This window comes from Eschrichtius robustus, chromosome 4, assembly GCF_028021215.1.
Source record: "Eschrichtius robustus isolate mEscRob2 chromosome 4, mEscRob2.pri, whole genome shotgun sequence".
Taxonomy (NCBI): domain Eukaryota; kingdom Metazoa; phylum Chordata; class Mammalia; order Artiodactyla; family Eschrichtiidae; genus Eschrichtius; species Eschrichtius robustus.
The window spans coordinates 116,159,406-116,180,681 of NC_090827.1; the positions used below are offsets into that span (position 1 = coordinate 116,159,406).

The following is a 21,276-nucleotide window of genomic DNA, read 5'->3' on the forward strand; positions in this document are numbered from 1 at the left end:
AGGTCCTCAGGAAGCTGTGGGTCCTACAAAGGAGCTCCATCCAAGTCCATCCTCTCTGGCTTCTCCTTTAAACCACACACTTTTCTAGCTGGAGTGGACTATGTGAGCCAAACTAAACACAAATGTTTCATCAAGGACAGCTTTCCCAGGAAATAAGGGGCATTTTCAGCATCTCTCCTCCCCATGCTATTGAAGCTGTGGGATCCACTCCATGTGGTTCTCTTTTACACACGGGTTGACTACCTGCTTCGCACAAAGGACTAAAGCAGCGGGATCAGCCAGCAGTTCTGAAGCCCTTACTGTGTGCCTACCAAACACTAAGCACTTTGCCAGTGTCCTCTCAGATGCTCAAGGGTCCTGTGAAATGGCCAGTGCTAAGCCCACTTTGGATATCAGAGCACAGAGGCTCAGAGAGGAGGCACCGCAGGGATGCACACACAGATCCGCCTGCTGCAAAAGCCTGGGCAGTTTATCTCCACTCCAGAGGGCCACAGCCCGCAGGCAGGGTGACCGTTGCGGCTGTGCAGGCAGAACTACACAACTCCGGAGGCACTGTTCCCACACACCTGCCTCAAAGACCGTCTGGCTAAACTTGCTTCTTGGAAACCGGGATCCTGAATGGGGCACAGACCTGCCATGGGCAATAGCCACAAAGGTACCCCGGGTTCCTGACTCATCAGTCACTGCATCTCCTCTACCTCCATCTCCTGCCTCAGTTCCCCTGGGGTCAGGGTTGGAGAGTCGGAAAGCCCGGACTGGCTCATGCAAATATCCAGTTCGTTCCTCCCACACTGCCTAGCCCAGGGCAACCACATCCCTTCCATTGATTCTTAGCCGACTACAGTGTTAAGGGATTGGTCACTTATACCGCTGTGTCTCAGAGGGCAAGGATTAGGGATGGGCAAGAGGTGGTCCCCACCCTCAGGGGGCACATCTCTGGATGGTAACTCAGCAAAGGTCTGCTGACAAGACCTGAAGCTGGGCAGAAGAGGAGTTTTCTAAGAGAGACTCAATCCAGAGTTGGGCAGAATGCAGGGCTGTTCTGGGGAGGCGAGGGGTCCCAGTTCTTTCCCAACCTTCCTCTCAATTGCGCCCCCAACCAGTGCTCCAGCCTCTGAGAACTTTATGTGGACAATGCCTCCTTCGAAAGATTTATTGAGAAGATTCAAGAAAACAAGATCCACAATACACTGGGCAGGCAAGTGGGAAATGTCAGCTTCTTCCCCCCTACCCAAGGCTGCCCTCTCCAAGGTGTTCTGGGACCATCCCTGAGCCTGGATTCTGGATAAAGGCGGATGCTAGGTCTCCTGCCCTCAAACCTCAAGCACTGCCCTGGAGGATTCCATCATGCCTTCCAGCACCTGGCTGCTCAGATATCAGCCACCCAAGGCCCATGGGTTTCACCAGCACCTGTGGTCCACATCCCTCAGGAATGGTTTGGTTCAACTCTGGTGCCAGGCAGGGAATGGGGTGGAGGCCAGGTCTCTGGACCCGCTGTGTCCTCAGCTCCCCACCCTGAGACAAAGCATAAAGACCAGGGATCCTTTGTTTCCGGCCACACCCAGGGACACCGAGGACAGCTCAGCCACCGCCACCATTCCCACCCCCCGGTGTTAACCCTTCCCGGGACACAGCCGCCAGGGCCGCCCCATCAGGTTATTTTTAGCTGCAGGGAGGAATGGGAGGGGCTCCTCCATCATGGCGCTGTCTCTAGGTCCAGACTTCCACTTCATCGGTTTGGGCGGGGAGTGAGGGGGCGGGGGGGGGCGAGGGGCGGTGGTCGATCATTTTCCTTACTCTGGCGGGGAAGAAACGCTGCCGCGAGGTGCAACAGCTAGACGGTGCAAAGGCCGCCCGCTGGAGGCTCAGCTCCAGGGCCAGAGGGAGGGGGTTCGGACACCGCGCCCCTCCCTCTTTTGTTCAGCTCCGCATCCTCTGGGTCCACGCCATCCTCTGCAAGCCCGCGGGGAGAGGGACCCGAGGCTCCCGCCCCGCCCCGCCACGCCGGGCTGCCCTCCCCCCCATTGTCCCCAGAAGCTGGGGGGAGGAGGCTGCAAGGCCGAGACCGGCCCCGCCCCACCCGCCGCGACGCAGGAAGCCCCTCGGGGGCCGCCCCTTAGGTTCCCCAGCGGATCCCGACCCCGGCGGCGACCACCACCACCTCGCCAAGAGCGGCGGGGCCAGGGCGGGGGCCCAGCTTACCGTGATATGCGGAATGCTCTTCTTGCCCTGGTAAGACATGGCCCCCCTCTGGCGCCCTCCGCCCGGCCGGTGGACCTGTGGGGCTGGCTTTCGCTCTGTCCGGCTCTCTCTCGGTCCCGCTCCCCGCGGGCGCGGTGACAAAGACCCGAGCTCAGTGAAGACAGGGACGGAGGCTCGGCGCCCGCGGCTGCCCACGCGCCCGGCTGCCCCGGCTGCTCGGCCCGCCCGCCGCCGCTGCCGCTCCAGCTGCCAGCACCGCCCCGCTCCGCGAGGAGGGCGGGAGGAGGAGGGAGAGGCGAGGGCGGGAGGAGGGGGCTGCAGGCAGACAGCTCCTCCCGGCGGCGCGGAGCCGAGCCCGATTCGCCCCTCTCAGCTCGAACCAGGAAGCGCTTCCCCGCATATCCCCCCCACTCCGCCCCCCGCCCCCTCCCCAACCGCCCAGCCCCGCCGACCCCCGCCCTGCGCACACGCCCTCTGCTGGGCCCCGGCCTCGCTCTCGGATTGGGTAGGTCTGGTTTTCAGGGCTCCTTTAAAAGCCAGAGATGAACTTCGCGTGCGCAGGCAGAGGCCGTGGGCAGCGCCACAGGTGTGCAGCACTGCATCTGCAGGCCTCCCCGAACATCTGCGTGGCGGAGGGAGTGTGGGCCGGGTGTCCAGAACCCGCCCCGGCTGCTGGTGCGCTCGAGGCCCTCCAGGATCCAGCCCAGGCCTCTCGTTCCACAGCCTGCGTTAGTCCCTCTGCTGCGCCACTCCCTGAATAGACCAAGCACATCTCCAAGCCCAAGTCCAAGCCTTTATTCAAACTGTGTCCTCTCTCTGAATATCTTACCTCAGACAGAAGCCTATCTATTCTCCCAGACTCACCTCCTAGGGCTTCTCCATAAAGCCTTTCTCTGCCACTCCTCCCACCCCCATCATTGAACCAGCCTCCCTCCCTCCCTGCAGCAGGGACCCCAGAGACAAAGCCCTAATTAGTGGCTGACCTGCTCTACCGCCTGCAGCCCCTCTCTCATCACAGGGCCCCCTGCCATTGGGGCCACCGGCTTATCCCCAGAGCCTTGTCTACCAGGCAGTAACTGATGATTGCAGAGCCAGACCATTGGCACTAAGGAGCCCAGAGCCCCCAGACAGGCTAGCGGTCAGGAGGGGGAAAAGGATGTCCTGGTTCCCAGTGGAGAGTGGACACCAGCCCCAGCACCCATAATCCAGATGTTGCTTTGGGGAGAGGTGGGCAGGAGTCCTGGGCTAGCTTGATTAACTTCTTGACAGAAGAGGGAAGGGGGGGAGCCCTAGCAAGCCCCCATAGGACTAGACAGGTGCCTCCCAAATCCAGGCAGATTAAAATGCCAACCTTCTACTTTCTGCCTATAAAACCCAAACCCACAGGCTCGGTAAAAAGACCCCACCTTCTTTACTTCCAGTTGCCACCCAGAGGGAGGGGTGCCAGGCCTGGTAAAGCTCCCACCACTCAGGTTAGGGCCTGAAGCCTTTACCTCCACTGCCACCTGGAGGCCAGTCCTCCAGTCCAGGACAGAAGGCCAGAGATGCCTGGGCCTTAAAGTGGAGATAGGGTTGTATGTTCATAAAATAGAAACGGCTTAGTATTCCAGGAACATTAGGCCATAAGTTCCCCATTTCACAGGTGCGAAATTGAGGCTTACAGAGATAGAATGAAATCTTAGATACAAAGCATGTTAGCTGCAGCAGAGCAGTATCTGGAAGCCAGTTTCCTGCACAACTTGTCTAGAGCTCATTCTCGGCTCTGAGTTGGGTCCTAAATTCTTGTTGCTGACCGGAAATTGCAGGTCTCCCTCTCTCTGACTCTACATCCCCTTCCTCAGCGTTGCTAAGGGCTAGGTTCCACGAACCAGGGCCCCTCCCAGGCTTCAGTCTGGGCAGGGAAGCTCCAGGATTGGAGAGGAGACCTCCTGCGTATCGGAGGAGGGGCACGCGTCTGCTATTGGCCAAACAGACCACCGCTCCCAAGTGGACTTCCCGGGTACAAAAGCGCCGCAGTTGCACAGCCTTGGGCCTCTGCAGACGCTGCGCCTGCGCCGCAGAAACCCCTCCTCCCTCCCCGGGAAAGAGCTTTACGGACGGGGGGGAAGGGCCCCGGCACCCACTGCAAAGCTCAGGAGGAGCGAGGCCCGCCGGCCCCCGAACCCGAACCCCGTGGCTGCTCGGTCCGCAGAAAGTAAAACTCTCCCCCCCAGGGAGACCGCGAGCACCTAGGCTCCACAGTCCCGAACCTCGCGTGCTCCTGGAGCCCTTGGCGCGCCGGAGGCGCTGCCTTTTGTCCAGTCCCCGAGAAGCCATGGAGGAAGAGAAGGCTAGAGGGGGGAGAGGAAAGAGGAGTGGGAGAAGTGAAGGGATCAGCGTCCCCAAGGGCCGAGGCGCGGCTGCGGAGCCGTCCCAGAGCCCAGGGGCGATGCTGGCTTTGGTGACACTGACTGCAGCTCCATCAGGGACGCTCTTCCACAGCTCCCGGCCGTGCACAAAGCTCTCTCGCCTCCCTGATACTCCACCACGCCTTGAGGGAGGCTGGGAGATGCCACCCCCATTTCACAGATGAAGAAGCTGAGGCTCAAGAGGACGCAGAGCCTTGACTGGCAACTAGTATTCTCCGGTATTGGCCCCGGCTTCTTGGTCCGCGGCCCCGAAGCCTCCCGCTCGGGCTGTGAAGCCTGGATCCCAAGCGAGGTCGGACACTAGGGAAGGAAGTGGGCAGGGCAAGATATAGAAGGGATAGGGACAAGGAGACGGGACCCTCTCGATATCTCCATTCCTTGCCCCCCCCCCACCCCCTCGCTGTAGACCTTCCTCTCGCGAGGCTCCGGATTCAGGACCACGGAGAGTTCCCGAGCTACCGAGACAGAATACCCGGGGCGTGGGGGTGGGGGCAGGAGGAGACCCACTATTGGGTCGTAGCAGCCACAGGCCGGCCCAGCACCCCCGCCCCTCCTCCAGGAAGCCCTCCCAGATTTCTGTCCAGATCAAGCTCTGCCTCCTCCCGGCTCACTGTATGCCTCTCAGAGCATTTAAGGGGAGAAGGGTTAATAAAAATGATGATAATGATCAAACTCATAATAAACAACGAACATTTATTGTATGCTCACTACGTAGCGGCATTAACTGATTTAATTTTCACAATGAATTTGTCACCCACCCTGGCCTAGGGTGGGGCCGGAGTGCTAAACAGGGAACCCAGCACCTATCAGGGGCCTGGGACCTGAGCAGTGCTCAGACATGGAGTTCTGGGGTAAGGCTACAGCTCGTCGGCCCTCGAGTGCTCCAACTTCCGTTTTCCAAGCACCTCACCCATATATCCCAAAGCTGGGTCGTCTACCCATCTTCCCCCAATGCTCTGGCGACCCCAGCTAAAGGGAGATGAGCCATAGGGCCCACGGCCTGGCGTTCCCTCTCCCTGATGTTTCCCCACTTTCGTGGGGGGGAACCTCCAAGTCTAGGAAGCTACTGACCCCGGTTCAAACCCCCTCTCTGCCTCCAACTTGCTCTGTGAAGTGAGCACACAGGCGTTGTGCTGTGGGACTCAGGACATCCTCTGAAGATGTCGGTGATTGCGGCTAGCGGTTTCCAGTTCTATCTGCCCCACGATCTAAATCTTTAACCAAATCCTTCCCCCAGAAAATACAGAGGGAGCACTCAGGAAAGGCCCTACTATAGAACACATAGTAGGTGCTCTATAATTCCTCATGAGTGAGTGAATAAATGAAGAGATGAATGCGGGACAGAGCTCCCTGTCTTTTCATAAAGCAGAAAAGGAGGATCATTGGATGAAATTAACCCCAGAGGTCCCTCTGCGCTTTAAGGGACCATGTGGCGGCTTTAGCCAACTTACTTCCCCTCTCAGAACCTCGCTCTCCCTTTCTGCAGTGGAGGAGCGGGGGGGCTGGATCTCGAAAGACCCTTTGGAGTCTCACGGACTATGCTGGCCAACGCTGACCGAGTCGCACAACCTCTCCGAACCTCCTGAATGATGGGGTGGGGGAGGGGCGTTCCGTAGCTCTCCCAAGCCTGGCCACAGTGGCCCCAGCACTCCCGCCCGGGCACTGCCCCACGCCCAGCGACCCGAGGGTCCCGTCCCCTCCGTCCGGCCCACGCGCGCCCCGAGGGTACCTGGCCATTGTCCCGGCCGAGTGGCAGGGCGCGGGGCGCGGGGCAGCGGATGCGCAGCGCAGGCGGTCGCTCGTCGCGCTCGCCCGGCGAACTGACTGCCGAGCCCGAGGGATCGCTCACGTCGCTGGCCGTGTCCTCGCTGCCTCCGGGCCCCGGCAGGCCGACCGCGTCAAGCCGGCCCGCACTGCGCGGTGTGCGCGCGGAGCCGCGGCGGCCCACGCTGTACGCGTCGAAGTCGATGGTCTTATTCTCGTAGGCGCCCTCCACCGCGGCGAACATGCCGCCGTACTTCTGGCGCGGGGTCTGCGCCGCGCTGCCCGGCCGCGCCAGGTACACGGGCAGGTCGTCCTCCGTGTTCCACGCGCGCCGCCGGTCCGCCATACCGGTCCAAGGCCGGCCGCCCGCCCGCGCCCCCGCCCGCCCGCGGCCCTAGCCACCGCTGTGCGCCGAGCTCAGCGCTCCGTTAGGGCCGGGTCTGCCCAGGAGAGACTGCGGCCCGAGGAGGGGCGGGGCGGGGCGCGAGGCGGGGCGGGGCGGGGGCGGGGCCTCCGGGCGGCTGTCGGAGAGCGCAGCGGCAGGCTACAAAGGACCGGGAGGCGGGGACTGCAGCGGGGGCGGGGAGGGACCGTGACGAGCCCTCGCCGCAGCGCCGAGGGCGGGCAGCAGAACTGCAGTGCCCTCGCTGCGCCCCCCGCTCCCCGCCCACAGGCTGAGCGCGGGGCGCGAGGAGAGCGAGGGGTGCTAACCGCGAGCACGCACACACACACGCTCCCGAGGCACACGCAGGTTGGTACTAGCACACCAGACAATTATGCCATATAAACACGTGAGAAATGCACAAACATGCTGGCACACACGAGAGTCGATCACACTACACGCTCCCTAGACATACGCAGGCTCGTTCACGCACATCAGAGACAATTTTGCACACACATACATGCTTGTACATATTCCTAGTCAATGACACACACACACACACACACACACACACCCCAGAAATTCTCAGTCACCCAACCCAGCGCATAGACAGCATCACACTGAGATTGATTGCACAACCAGAGAGAGACTCTCACACACTGGACACTGCATTCATTCACTCAGCACTATTATATTGAGTGCCCTGCTGGTGCCTAGCACGTTGTTGGCACTGGGAACAGTACTGTGAACAAAATAGACCGAGTTCTGCCCTCTGGGAGCTGACATTCTAAGGAGGAAAGAGACAAACACACACATAGTGTACCGGCCAGTGCTGGACACCAGGAAGGATGAAACAGCAAGGCAAGAGGGATGTGCTGGGTCCACATTCACACTGACAGACAACAGAAAAACACTCTTGCATGTGAACCAATGACTCACACACGTACGCGAGGCTCATGCCTGCAACATCCACACAACAAAGAGATTTTCACGCCAAAGGCAAACTCACAAGATGACTCCACACGCATAAACCCCGACAGGACGCCTACACACAAATCCACACCAGAAATATGGGTAGTTGGGAGCTTAAATAGAAACGCCCCAGAAAAAGACACACAAAGAGATAGATCATCTCACACACATGCACACACTCCTGTCAGTCACCCAGACAAATATTCCCCATTCCAGGGTCACTTCCCATGACCACTGATGCAGCGTACCCTTGCTGAGCTAGGAGCTTGCAGCCTGGGAGTCCCAGGATTCCTCTGACTAGGGCCAGGGTGAAGGGCGAGGGGCCTCGGGGTCACTCTGCTGGGGATCCCCTCTACCCCTCTTCAAAGCCAGGTGCCATGTGCCTTCCCTAGATACCCTCGCTCATTTCTCCCTGATCATTATCAGGCAGAGAGTCCTAAGAGTCTCCAGGGACATGGTGGTCCCAGCTGCTCTTTCTGGATGGGTGGAATCACCAGCTGCCGACCCGCTCCTCGAGCAAGTTCAGACATGCGGCAACAGGCTGGGTGGGGACCCAGCTGGGAACTTCAGTGCCTTGTGCTGCACCCCACCTCTCACCCTGCCAGCTTCCAGTGCTGGGAACTGTCCCTTCAGTACTCGGCCTCACTGGTTCCAGGAATCCCAGACTCTGCAAGACTCTGGGGTGCAGTGCAAGTGTGTTTTTAATGAAACCTTCTATCTGTCCTGTGGAATACTGTTCCCAGCACATCCCAGGCAAGGAAATTTCCTGTTGAAGACCACATAGAAACTTCTTCTAAAGCTCCAAAATTATTTGTGGTGACCAAATTCATAGAAACATCAGAGAAACCAAGAATCTGAGTTAGATGAAACTTTTGTAGTCAATCCTCATACTTGGATGTCTGAATCTGCTCTCACATCTTGAGGAGACTGTCTCTCCAGCTTTCCTTAAATACCGCTGGTGACGGAGATCTCACTACTTTCCAAGAAAACCCTTTTCATTGGGAGAAAGGGCTAGGCAGTTGTCAAGATTAGGAGGGAGTAACACAGAGGGAGGAGAGAAGGAGTTGTCTTTGTGCAGAAGCAAGAAAGTATAAGAATAATTCCCACTTACAGAGTTTACTACAGGCCAAGGACCATTGTAGACTTTTTACATACAGTTACTCTTTTAAGGCTCACAGCGACCTTTGAGATATGTACCGTTTTAGCCACCTTTTACAAATGAGAAAACTGAGTCTCAGGGAGATACGTAACTTGTCTAGGGTCACAGCTGGTAAATGATGCCACTTTGGATTGAAACACAGTAGTCTGGTCTCAGAGTCTGCATCTTAACCAGTATCATTTTCCCTCCCCCAAGAAGCCTGGCTGAAGAGCTCCCACTGGGAAAGGGGGGAAGAAGGCATGAACCTGGCATAGTTAGAAGAGACTAGATTTTTGAGTTTGAATCCTGTCCTCCATGCAACCTTGGGCAACTAATCATTCCACATTCATCCAACACACATCTTGAGCACCCACTGTGTCACTGACTTTATTTTCCTCCTGACTTTATTTTCCTCCTCATCTGACTTTATTTTCCTCCTCACCTCTCCTGTCTTCTAGAGGAGGGGGATCTGACTTTTACTGAGCTCCTACCATGTGTCAGGGTCTATGAACACACTGTTTATTTCCACACGTTACATCCTGCTTTCAGCAGCCCCCTTGGCAGATGTTGCCCCCTCCGTTTCCAGGCTGGAATGCTGAGGATGACAAAGCTTAAACCTACTGCTCAAGTTAACCTCCAGGAAGTGACCATGCTGGGATTCCACCTCAGGTTTGTCTGAGTTCTTTCTACAACATCTCCTCATCTCAAGACCAGTAACCCCAGTGTAACAGAAGAAGGGAGGCAGGAAACAAAGTCAGGGTATAAGTTAGGAAATGCACCCACCAGCCTGCAGGGAGACCAAGGGGAGCAGCGTCTGGCAGAGGCCAATAGAGGAAAGCCCAGGAAACCTGAGCAAACTGCACTTGGTCCAGAGGATGGCTGTCACCTTCCCCATCCTGTCCTCTGATGGCTCTCAGTCCTCCAGGGAAGGAATGCTCATAAGTGTATTAAACCATGACATCTGGTGAAGGACAAGCCTCCAGCTCAACCTGTCAGACCAGGAAGGCTTCAGGGTGAGGGCAGCGAACAGAGTGGGCAGGGAGAGGACAGGAGACGCCACTCAGCTCTGATGCATATTCTCCATCAGGACTTTTTTGGCAGACGCACACACACAAAAGATTTTTTTAAAAACCTCATAAGTTATAAAAATGAGAAAAAGGGAATTGTAGTTTATTGTTAGGTGCATAACACTCAGCAAATCTGTGAGGCAAGTAATGGATTATTGCACTCATTGTGGAAATAAGGAAAAAGGTTCAGAGAAGTAAAGCAACCTCCCTAAAGTTATATGGCCGGAAAGTGGCAGAGATCCAGTTCAAATGCAGGCCTGTTTGATTCTAAAATGTTTGTTTTCCTCTGCTGCCTCCAAATCAGTTCATAGGGGATTGTGGTAGGCAGAATAATGATGCCTTCTTCCCAAAGATGTTTACCTCCTAATCCCAGAACCTGTATATATGTTACCTTACACTGCAAAAGGTAACTTGCAGATGTGATAAAGCTCAGGATCCTGAGATGGGGCGATTATCCTGGTTTATCCAGGTTGGCCTAATGTAATCACAAGAGTCCTTAATAAGTGAAAGAGGGAAGGAGACAGGAGGGTCAGAGTCAGAGAAGGAGATGTGACAACAGAAGCAGGTGCCAGAGCCAGAGCAAGATTTGAAGATGCAATGCTGTTGGCTTTGAAGACGGAGGAAGGGAGCACGAGCCCAAGAATGCAGGAAGCTTACAGAATTTGGAAAAGGCAAGGAAGCCAATTCTTCCCTAGAGTCTCCAGTAAGAACACAGCCCTGCCAATACCTTGATTTATAGCCCAGTGAGACCCATTTCGGACCTCTCTTCTCCATAACTGTAAGATAATAAATATGTGTTGTTTTAAGCCCCTAGGTTCATGGAAATTTGTTACAGCAAAAATGGTAAACCAATACAGGCATATAATGGATCATACAGGACATCGCCTGATTACTTGTGAGAAGTGGATTTGACTTCTGGGAAGATCGTTTATTCCCCACCAAAAATCAAGAGTCTTGGATTCGTTGCCTTTTTGTATTGTGTTAGGGTCTACAACACTATGTAAGGAACCATCAATAAGTTAAACATTCAAAAAAGAAAAAAGAACTTTAACTGTGAAAAAGGATACATTTTAATGTACAAAATTACACAAATTATACATTTAACTAACATAGAAAAATACATCTTGGTAACAAGAGAAAATGCCAGCCTATTTTACACAAGATTGAGCAATCATTACAAATCTTGAAAACACAGAAAGGAGTATTGAGTCCGATTCACAACTGGTCAGGAATCTGATGGGCATCTCCGATGACTGATTGCTCTGTTTATTTCACTGCAGACAGGAGTTTGGGGACAGCCACTGCTTCAGGACCCAAGGGAGGGTCCCACTGCAGAACATCCAAAAGGAAGCGGGGTCCGCCTTTGTTGCCAGACCACTTCCATGTGAACTAATGTTTCTAACCGAGGGGAGGGGCAGAGCATGGACTGCCGAATTCTGACCCTGTGTTGATTAATAGAGGTGTATAATATAGGAGTCCTTTTAGATTCATGCAATTGCAAGGTGTCTAGTTGTTGTGCATTTGGGATCCAGGAGGAAAGTACACAGTTTCCAAACTGATGTCTGTGCTTCACAGCTTTCATGTGATATCTGCCCAGGATTCAACCTGGAAGAGTGAGGAGACCGAGGAGCTTCTGCCAAAATGAACTCACAAGCCATGTTCGTCACCTTTGCCAGTGACACCCAAGTCCCTTTCCTGCTTCACCAGCAAAAGTTGGTTGTGCAAATCTAACGTTGGGAGATCATCTTAGTCACCCAGCTGAGGTTGGTGGTGCATGTCCCACCATGGCACTGAAATGTGTCTGGACCATTTCCAAAATGTTGAGGGAAGGTTCTCAATGTTCACAGAGCACTAATATGTGCTGAGTGCTTTTTAAAAAAAAAAAACCTGTGCTCTCTCATTAAGGCTCACACCTTCCCTGACGTATCCCTGGAGGACACTGAGACTGCGAGAGGTAAGTGTTCCGTTCAAGCTTGCACAACCAGTTGGTGGCAGAGTCATAGTTCGAACCCCATGTAGCTGGCCCATAACCCATTCTCCAATCTCTGTGAAAGGCAGAACTCGTCCTTGTCCCTATGCAAAGTCTAATAGTTAATAGTTATAACATTGCTGCATCGATATTTATTGTCCCCATCACTTTCAATGTCATATTTGCAAACAATGTGTTATATCACTTTACTTTAAAAAGAAAATATTGATAGAGTTGATACCGAGTTTTCAGCACATTCGTCTTTCTCTTCCCTTATTCTACCACCATATAAAGGTATCATCAGTCTACCTTTGGGCATAGCCTGATGATATTTTTCAAAGACAAAAAAAGATTGTTATTAAAGCAAACCTTATTTTCATGGTATCAATTCCCGCATTAGTCTTCCCATGACTCTATGTAATACCTTTATGCCAAGGATGCAGACGTCAGATTGGATGGGAGCTGTGCTTGCTGAAACAAGAGTAGGATTTAGGGAATCGGGATAAAGCAAGCCCAATCCTTCCATCCTAAGCCTATTGACTTTTTAAAAGCAGTTTTAGATCCAAGGCATATACTACCTTTTTCTAGAAATTCTCATAAAACAGGAAAGAGGACTAAATACATCCACAAACCCCAGGGGTTTCTTCTTCTCTGCCCATTAAAGTACCAGAGAATTTCCAAAAAATTTATTTCAGAGCCAGGTAGGAACCCAGCTGGCCATTGGTGCAAATGCCGAATAGAAATCTGTTTCTATTTGCTCACACAACCGGTCAATTTATATATCACACTGGACTTAGAATACCTATTTCTGGAAGATTTCAGGATTCAAGCAACTGTACCCAAGAAATCTGCTTTGTGTGCCTATTGCATCACTCAACTGTATAATCTGAACTTTTGTGTAACCATGCCATGATCAGCCACCAAGCACTTGGCATCCAGTTCTGCTTACGGTGGAGCTGAATGCTACAGCATGCTACGCATTTCATTTTCATAGGTCCACTAGCTGCTTAAAAGGTGAAGTTACCACACTGACTCATGGTCCAATATATTCCAAAGATGAGAACTATCCTCCTGTCAACTCTGAGGATACATTTCTTTCCTAGCAAGGAACAAAAATAAATGAGTCTGACACAAAAGAAACACACAATGGCATCTGGGAATTTAATTAACACAGGGGATGGGAGAACGAAAAGTGATTGTGAGGCTATAGTGTTGTGGTTCTCCCCCTGGCTGCCCATTAGAATCACTGGGGGACTCATTAAAGATCCCTGCCTGGGACCCACGCAAGACAACCTGACTTAGGTGGCCTGGAGAGGGAGCCGGGCATCGGACTTCTAACTGCTCTCCAGGTGAGCCCAACATGCAACCACGGTGAAGAATCATCACTACAGAGGGCAATCTTCTACTGGTAGCCTAGAGAGGGGGCGTGGCAGGGTTCATGCCACACCTGTCCCCTGACTCCCAGCCCAGAGCCCCTCCAACTGCAAGGCACTGTCTGAATAAAGAAAAAGAGGCTAAATGTCTAAGATATGTCAGAGATGTCTAGCACCCTATTCTCCGATGTGGACTGAGTTCTCAAGAAGTTTCTCATTCCAGACCTGGAATTTCACCCTGGAATTAAACAAGAGCTGTGAATCTCTTTTAAAAAAGCTTACCAGCCTGAATGTAAAAAGCCACACTCAAGTTTGTGAAGTTTACTCAACAAATTGCTGAGTAACACAAATAGAAAGAAAGAAACTCATCTTTTAAAGGATTTGGGCTCCCCGTCCTCTGCAATGATGGATAAGTAAGCTCATGCAGTAATCTCATCACAGAGTGATTCATAAACTTTTGATCAGCTTTGCTGCTTCATTTTCACACTGGGAAACTAAGGTAGGGAAGGCTGTGGAGGGGTGGATTTAAACTACAATCATCTCAGCCTAGCTAAGAAGTAAGTGAGTTTTCGTGATATCTTGGGATTCAGGGCTTCCCCAGGGCGAAACGTGGGGAAAATTCTTTGATAGAATAAATGTTGGTAAGTGATGACATGTGGATTGTAATCATTAGAAAATTAATTGCATCAGACCCAGATCTAAAATTCCAAATCAGAAGAACGGGCATCGTGGCACAGCTGGAGAACCCTGTATGAGATATCAGAACCAGATTCGGCTCCATCTGCCATCAAGAGGCTGTGTGACTATGGGTGTTCACTTAACCTCTCTGGGCTTCAGTTTCCTCACCTATCAAATGGGAGAAGGCAAGGTGCTACTACTAAAGTCTCTAGCTCTAACAATGGATGCTTCCAGATCTGTTATTTTAATTACTGCACTACTGGCCTGCCTGGGAAGGGCAGAGCCATCAGACCACGTGGACTCTGTGTGTCTTCGCTTCTGCCACACCTCTAGTGAACCTATTTTAAGAACACTGCCTAGCAGTGCATGGGGTAATGTTGCCATGCCAACTCGCTGGCTGTTGCTAATCACGATCTATGAATGTGCAGTACAACCATCTGACAAGCAATTCTCTTCTTCCTTAGCCTGGATACCTCTTCCAAATTGTCATAAGACAGACCACCTTATTCATAATAGCACACAGTAGGTATATAATGGGTGTGCATTTAATTAATGATGTGAATTAATGACATGAACGTGTATGCACCACACTGAAGTCTGCAAAGTGTTTTCCCATGCAGTGTATCTATTAAAGCTCCCAGCAGGTGCTAAGGCAGGTATTTTATTGCTCCATTTGCCAAGTGAGTAAACTGAGGAGGGGAAGTGAATTTCCCATCATCTCGGAGCTAAGAGGTTGCAGAACCCAGACTCCAGACCAGTGATTCTATTTTAAACCCTAATCTCTCTCCTTCACCAGGTAGTCTCTCATCTCTCCAGCATGTGAAGGTCAAATCCTATATATTTATGCAGAACTTAAGAGTTGACCAAGGGCTTTTTCCATCCACCTTCCCGTTTCATCCATCCAAAGCCTAAAGGTAAAGAGGTGGGGCTCTGCCAGGGCCACACCTGGCCTCTTAGGTTTCCCAGGTACAGTGGGATGGACGGCTCTCCTCAGGAGAGCCTCACTGGCCCTAAAGTGACTCAGAGGCCCCTGGCAGGGACTCTGAGATGGGCCGAGGTAACAGAAACAGCACGGTGGGTAGAAAGACCCAGTGGTGGGTGACAGTAGGGGCTCAGGACAAGCATGCCTTCTGGGGCAAAGCACATGCAGCAACAGAGATGAGCCTTGAGGGTGAAGCCAGGGCCCCTCATAAAGCCAGCTCAGAAGAAGCACTTCATGAGCGATGATCGGCCGACTAACCCATTGACTGATATAAAACCTGCCCACAGGAACAGGAATTTGGTCTGTTTGTTCTCTGCTGTAACTCCAGGTCTGTAGCAGTGTCTGGCACTTAATGCTGGTTGGATGAAGGAAGGAACGCCAGTGAGCGACACACCTCAACCCCAAGAACACATGAACCCGGGAGTGCTCCAGTGGGAGGCTAGAAACTACACTTTTTCCTCTTTTTTTTTTGGAAAACATGCCATCATTTTCACCTCAGAGAGAGACTTCTGCTTGGGAAGGGAAGGAGGGAAACTAAACTCTATTGAGCATCGACTCTGTGCCAGGCACCTTACGTTTCTCACCCACCTTGTGCTGGTGAGGACCAAGACATCGCCCCATCTGACAGCTGGGGGTCTGCAGCTCGAGAGGCAGCTGACCTGCCAGGACCCCCAGCAGGTAAAAGGCAGAGGGTAGGCTCTGAAATCAGGCTGAAGGACTCTGCAGCCAGGCTGTCCCGGTGACACCAGGACATCACATCTCTTGCTGGGTGTTGCTCTGCTGCCACGGGGATTTGGAGCCCTTGAACGCAGCCCTCACCTGTTCCAAAGTAACCTGTGTGAAGCACCTGCTGTGTGCCAAGCCCTCTGCTGGGGCTCTAAGCTTCCCTGTCTCAGTTAATCCTCAGAATAAGCCCGTGGGGGAGGCATGGTCCCTTTTCCCATTTTGCAGATGGAGAAACAGACCCCCAAACCCTCAGCTGCCTGCCCCATCTGTGCTGTTAATAAGCCCCTCATACCCCAACCCCACATTCCAGTCACCACGCATCCCCTTCTTTCTGTCTCAACGATTCCGTAAGGATGTCGGAGAAGGTTCCGTCTCTCCCATTTCCCTCCGAAAGAGGAATCTTAGGCTCAGAAAGGTCGAGGTCACAGGGGCAGGCAAGTGGCAGAGCTGCAACCAGACCCCAGTCCAAGCCTTCCTGGATGACAGCAGTCACATCACAATCCCGCCCATGGGACCTTGGGCACAGCTCACTGTGCCTCTCTGGTCTCTGTGTCTACCCATAACCGGAGGGTGCTGGGAAGACCAGGCAGGGGAGGTGGAGAGCGAGGAGGACACCAGGAGGGAGTGGGGGCCTGAGGCCCCCCAGGCTGTGTGCCTGTTGGCAGGGGAGGGAGTGGCTGGCCTTATTCAGCTCTGAGTGTGGCCAGGAAGCTAGAAGCCCGGAGTTGCCAGATTGACTGTTTTTCCAAAAGAAGCCAGAAATCCAGATTTTAATGAGAAATCTCTTGGCTTTTAAGTGTTATTTGCTAATTCCAATATTAACAAATACAACATAGGTATTTGTACCCCCATGTTCATGGCATTATTCACAATAGCCAAGAGAGGGAAGCAACCCAATTGTCCATCGACAGGTAGATGGATAAGCAAAATGTGATCTACCCGCACAATGGAGCATTACTTAGCCTTGAAAAGGAAGGCAATTCTGACACATGCTACAACATGGATGAAACCTGAGGACATTATGCTGAGTGAAATAAGTCAGTCCCAGAAGAAAAAATTTTGTGTGATTCCACTTATATGAGGTCCCTAGGGTCAACAAACTCATAGAGACAGAAAGTAGAAGGGAGGTGGCTAGGAGCTGGGGAAGGGGAAAATAGGGGATTAGTGTTTAATGGGGACAGAGTTTCAATCTGGGGAGATGGAAAAGTTCTGGAGATGGACGGTGGTGATGGTTGCACAACGATGTGAATGCGTTTAATGCCAGTGAACTGGGCATTTAAAAATGGTTAAGACGGTAAATTTTATGCTACACATGTTTTAACCTCAATTAAAAAACAAAACAAAAACATAAGCTAAACAAGACATGTTTGTGAGCCAGATCTGGCCTGAGGACTGTAGACTAGGAACTCTCTGAGGTCTGTCCTATGGGTCATGGGACCTGTGTGAGCCCAGCCCTGGTTCTTCTGAGGTCCCAGACGCCACCAGCTGCCTTCCTGCCATCAACCTCTGCCTCAAGAAAGAACTCAGCTAATCAGGTTGCACCATGCACAGGCTGCTTTTCATTCGGCCTTTCTCGGGGTGCTAAGGTTTCAGCTGTCCCCGTTAGCCCCTTGGTTGCTGAATGAGGTGGCCTCACAGCCCTTCAGTTTGCAGGGAAGTCTTTAAGAGGGAGCAAACCCCCTCGGTCTGAGCACAGCCACTGGGCCACAATGCTCTTTAACTGCTGGGCCAGACGAGCGGAAACAGGGCTGCAGTACTTCGGGCACTTTGGGGTGCTTTGGTTATTTGTGGGGGGTGGGAAATTCACAGACACAGTGGCCCGAAGTGACTTATGTTTAGAAAAGAAGAAATCTCCGCTTATTCTGGAAGCAAGGAGGCTGGGTTCGGGACCTTCCCAGCTGACCAGAGGCTGCCCCACAGAAAGAACCCAGATGATGTTTGCTGCAGCGGGACGAGCCTCCTCTGAGGGAGGACACAACGCACGGAGGGGCTGCAGACTCATCAGAGGTCCAAGCAGGGAGGGATGTTGGAGGGCACGCGGTCACACCCATTTCACAGATGAGGAACTGAGGCCCAGAGGGGCCAAGGGACAGCCTCAAAGTCACTGGCCAGTTAGAGGCAGAGCTGCGTCTCCAGTTTCCTTAATAAGAGTCCTTTCCCCCTAGACTAGCAGTGCTTGACCCTCGGGGGTCCCAGTCTCATTTGAGAATCTAGTGAAATCCATGGCCCCTCTCCCAAGGAAAGTGCTCACACACATACAATGTTTTGCACAGGCTAGCCCTGCAGGCGCTCTAGAATAGCAAGATGACTGCTCAGATGTCTCTTAAACCATCATGCTGCCAGGCCTCACATCACCCATCTTGGGTGGCAGCTACGTGGAACTATAATGAGTACTTACGGCAGACAGCCCTCCTGAGCAGACGTCAGTACATGAGTGAGAGAATATGGAATCACACTTTACCAACAACAATGATCCCTGACACATGGGAAGCATCTTAGTGTTCAGGGCACTTTCGCAGCCATTAGCTCATTAGGTTGTCGGAACAAAACCGTCAAGTAGGCTTTAGGCCCCTCAAACCGACGAAGAAGTGGAAATTCTAAGAAGGTTAGTAATCTGTGCAGGAACAAAGCTTAGGAGAGGCTGAGCCAGCCAGGACCTTGGGACTCCAGCCCCGGGCTCCTTCCGCCACTCTGTGCCAATACATACGGGCTTCTGACAGTTAACAGCCATCTCTTTGGTTCCCTGGTTGGTATTATACAGAGTAGAGACGTTGTCAAGCGTGACTTGAAATAGGAAGATGGTCGTTTGGCTTGTAGCTCAGCTCCCTGGAAGGGATCGCAAATCATGGGGCCACCTCGGCTCCGCTAGTCAGTTGGGAGGGATGTAAATATTTTCCAGTTTGGTGTGCTTGTCTCTGTGCTGTCTTCTTTCCTGCAACAACAACAACAACAACAAAAAACCCAGGGAGATGAGTTCTTAAAGGGAACGTACCAACCAGCATGGTATCTACATGAAGCCATCTGAACACATAAGCTTTTAAGATGCTGGGAGTCTCACATTCATCTCAATTTGTATTGGATTTAAATCATGATATGTGTATACAATTCATAAGCTGCTCTCTCTAGAAAAGAACCTTAGCTTGGAATTAATAAACAATGCCCTCTTTATGTGGAATTTTTAAAATCGTTTATTGAAGTATAGTTGCTTTACAATGTTGTGTTAATTTCTGCCGTACAGCAAAGTGATTCAGTTATACATATATATTCTTTTTCATTATGGTTTATCACAGGATACTGAATATAGTTTCCTGTGCTATACAGTAAGGCCTTGTTGTTTATCCATCCTATATGTAATAGTTTGCTTCTGCTAATCCCAAACAGAAATATGGAACACTTCACTAATTTGCATGTCATCTCTGTGCAGGGGCCATGCTAATCTACTCTGTACTGTTCCGATTTTAGTAAATGTGCTGCCTAAGCAAGCACTTTATCTGGGGTGTTTTTGAACCTTGAAACAATATGAGAGTTTTATGTGAAGAAGTATTCATGTATATCTGTACAGAGAGGGTTTCTAGGTTTCATGAGACTCTCAAAGGGGCCAATGGCCAAAAGAAGTTTAAGAACGACTGATCCAAAGGAAGAGAGAGATCGAGGTTCTCAGGGCTGTCTTCTTTCACCCATTTAACAAAGTTATCAGGCACCTGCTGTATGTCAGGCTCGGTGCTAGGCATTGAGGTTGCAGTGCTTGCTCTCTTGTGGTCAAGGAGACAGAGGGCAACCTAGGAATCACAAAAGAAATGTTATGTCCCAGATGTGGGAGGGCAGGGTAAGACAAATGCAGGGTGCCAGGAAGGAACAATTTAGGTGGGGGACAGCAGGAATGTGAGGGGAGAGGAGCATTCCAGGCAGAAGACTGACACAGCCTGTGCAAAGGTCCTGCAGAGAGAGGAAGGGAGCACAGGAAGCCAGCGTGGACAGACCAGAGAAGTGAGGGGAAGCATCACAGGAGATGAGGCTGGGAAGGTGTGCAGTGTGGCAGATACTGGGATGGAGGGAAGTTGGGGGGCTCCGGTGTAGTGCTGGGACATGATAAGGGCTTAATTAATGAAGGACAAAAGGAAGGAAGGACATGAAGAAGGTGGAGGAGGAGGACTGCCTGGAGAAGGTGATATTTGAGTAGCGCCTTGGAGATGTACAGGAGTCCTCTGGGCAGAGGAAACAGCTTGGGCAGAAGCCAAGAGGTGTCTTGGCTTCTGAGTGAACATGGGCTGGGAGGACTCAGTTTGCCAGGAGGAGTCTTCTTGGGTATTGCCAGACCAATAAGTGTATTTGAGCAATCTGACAGTTTGCGGAAGGGGACCCCAGAAACATTAAAACCCTATCGAAGAGCAGCATCCCTTTGCAGTTCTATTGTTACTTCCATAATTGATTTCACTGAGCTGGGCTTTTAATGTTGAGGGTCTCCAGAGATGGATAATAATGGCTCACACATCGCTCACAGCCACATCCAGGATGAGGATGTTGGTGAGGACGCCGAGCACAGCATCACCCTGTGTGTCTCCAGTCTTGGGGTAAAGTCAGATCTCACTTGCTTAGGTTGTTTATCTGTGTAGGTGGTTTTTAAGTCTGCTTTTCAAAATGTACCTACATATACCTTGTAAGCTGCTTTCAATCCTTTTATTTAAAGGAAATAAACGAGACAAAAATAAATCCAACTACAATCCTTAAAGCTTATAGGACCACTGGTACCCAAACTTCACTGTACCTCAGAATCATATGGAGAGCTGTATAAGAATTCAGATTCCCAGGCTCAAGCCCAGACTTATGTAATCAGTACCCAGGAAATGAATCTCAGAAATCTGTGTTTTCACTGAGTCCCATGCTCATGCATTTAGCTGGGTGGTTTTTATACATTAAGTACATGCATTAAGAACCTGGCATCTGGGTATCACTGAACTGGGTGATGCCCCAGTCTGAGGACAAAGCAGACATGTAAAGTTAATGTCGCTGGAATCAGGTGAGGGAGACCAAACACAAGAAATCATCATCTCTTGCCTACATCATGCACAGGGTTGGTGCCCAAATTCTTGCACTGATCTTGCATTCATCAGGAAATTAATGTAGGGCTTCCTTGGTGGCTCAGTGGTTAAGAATCCGCCTGCCAATGCAGGGACATGGGTTCGAGCCCTGGTCCGGGAAGATCCCACATGCCGCAGAGCAACAAAGCCCGTGGGCCACAGCTACTGACCCTGTGTGCCACAACTACTGAAGCTCGTGTGCCTAGAGCCCATGCTCCACAACAAGAGAAGCCACTGCAGTGAGAAGCCCATGCACCACAACAAAGAGTAGCCCTGCTCACTGCAACTAGAGACTCAACGCAGCCAAAAATAAAATAAATAAATAAATAAATAAATAAATAAATAAATAAATAGAAATTAACAACTCTTTCAGGATTCATAAACATGATAGGTCACCTCTGTAACCCATGTGGGTCACTCATGGATGATAATTCCTGATAAAGTTACATCTTAAAAATTACAGCAATTACAAAGATACTCAACTCCTGAGAGATGATCAGATACAACAAATTGGAGAAATCTCTATTGGGGCATTAC

At 51.6% G+C, this 21,276-nt stretch overlaps 1 protein-coding gene and 1 non-coding gene across 3 annotated transcripts in view; both read right to left on the minus strand.

Moving 5' to 3' along the window:
* Positions 1 to 6,720, minus strand: part of CRMP1 (collapsin response mediator protein 1) — a 66,383-nt gene extending 59,663 nt beyond the window's left edge. The window contains exon 1 of one of the 2 annotated variants that reach the window (XM_068542288.1): positions 6,340 to 6,720. In XM_068542288.1, the coding sequence (XP_068398389.1) occupies positions 6,340 to 6,720 (381 nt within the window). Of the gene's footprint in view, positions 1 to 2,202; positions 2,407 to 6,339 lie in introns of those variants that run through there. The other variant, XM_068542287.1, reaches the window with a different exon arrangement.
* Positions 6,721 to 19,040: 12,320 nt separating this feature from the next.
* On the minus strand, positions 19,041 to 19,147 carry LOC137764530 (U6 spliceosomal RNA). Its single transcript, XR_011074031.1, has one exon. It is a non-coding gene; the product is annotated as a U6 spliceosomal RNA (small nuclear RNA).
* Positions 19,148 to 21,276: the final 2,129 nt, after the last annotated feature.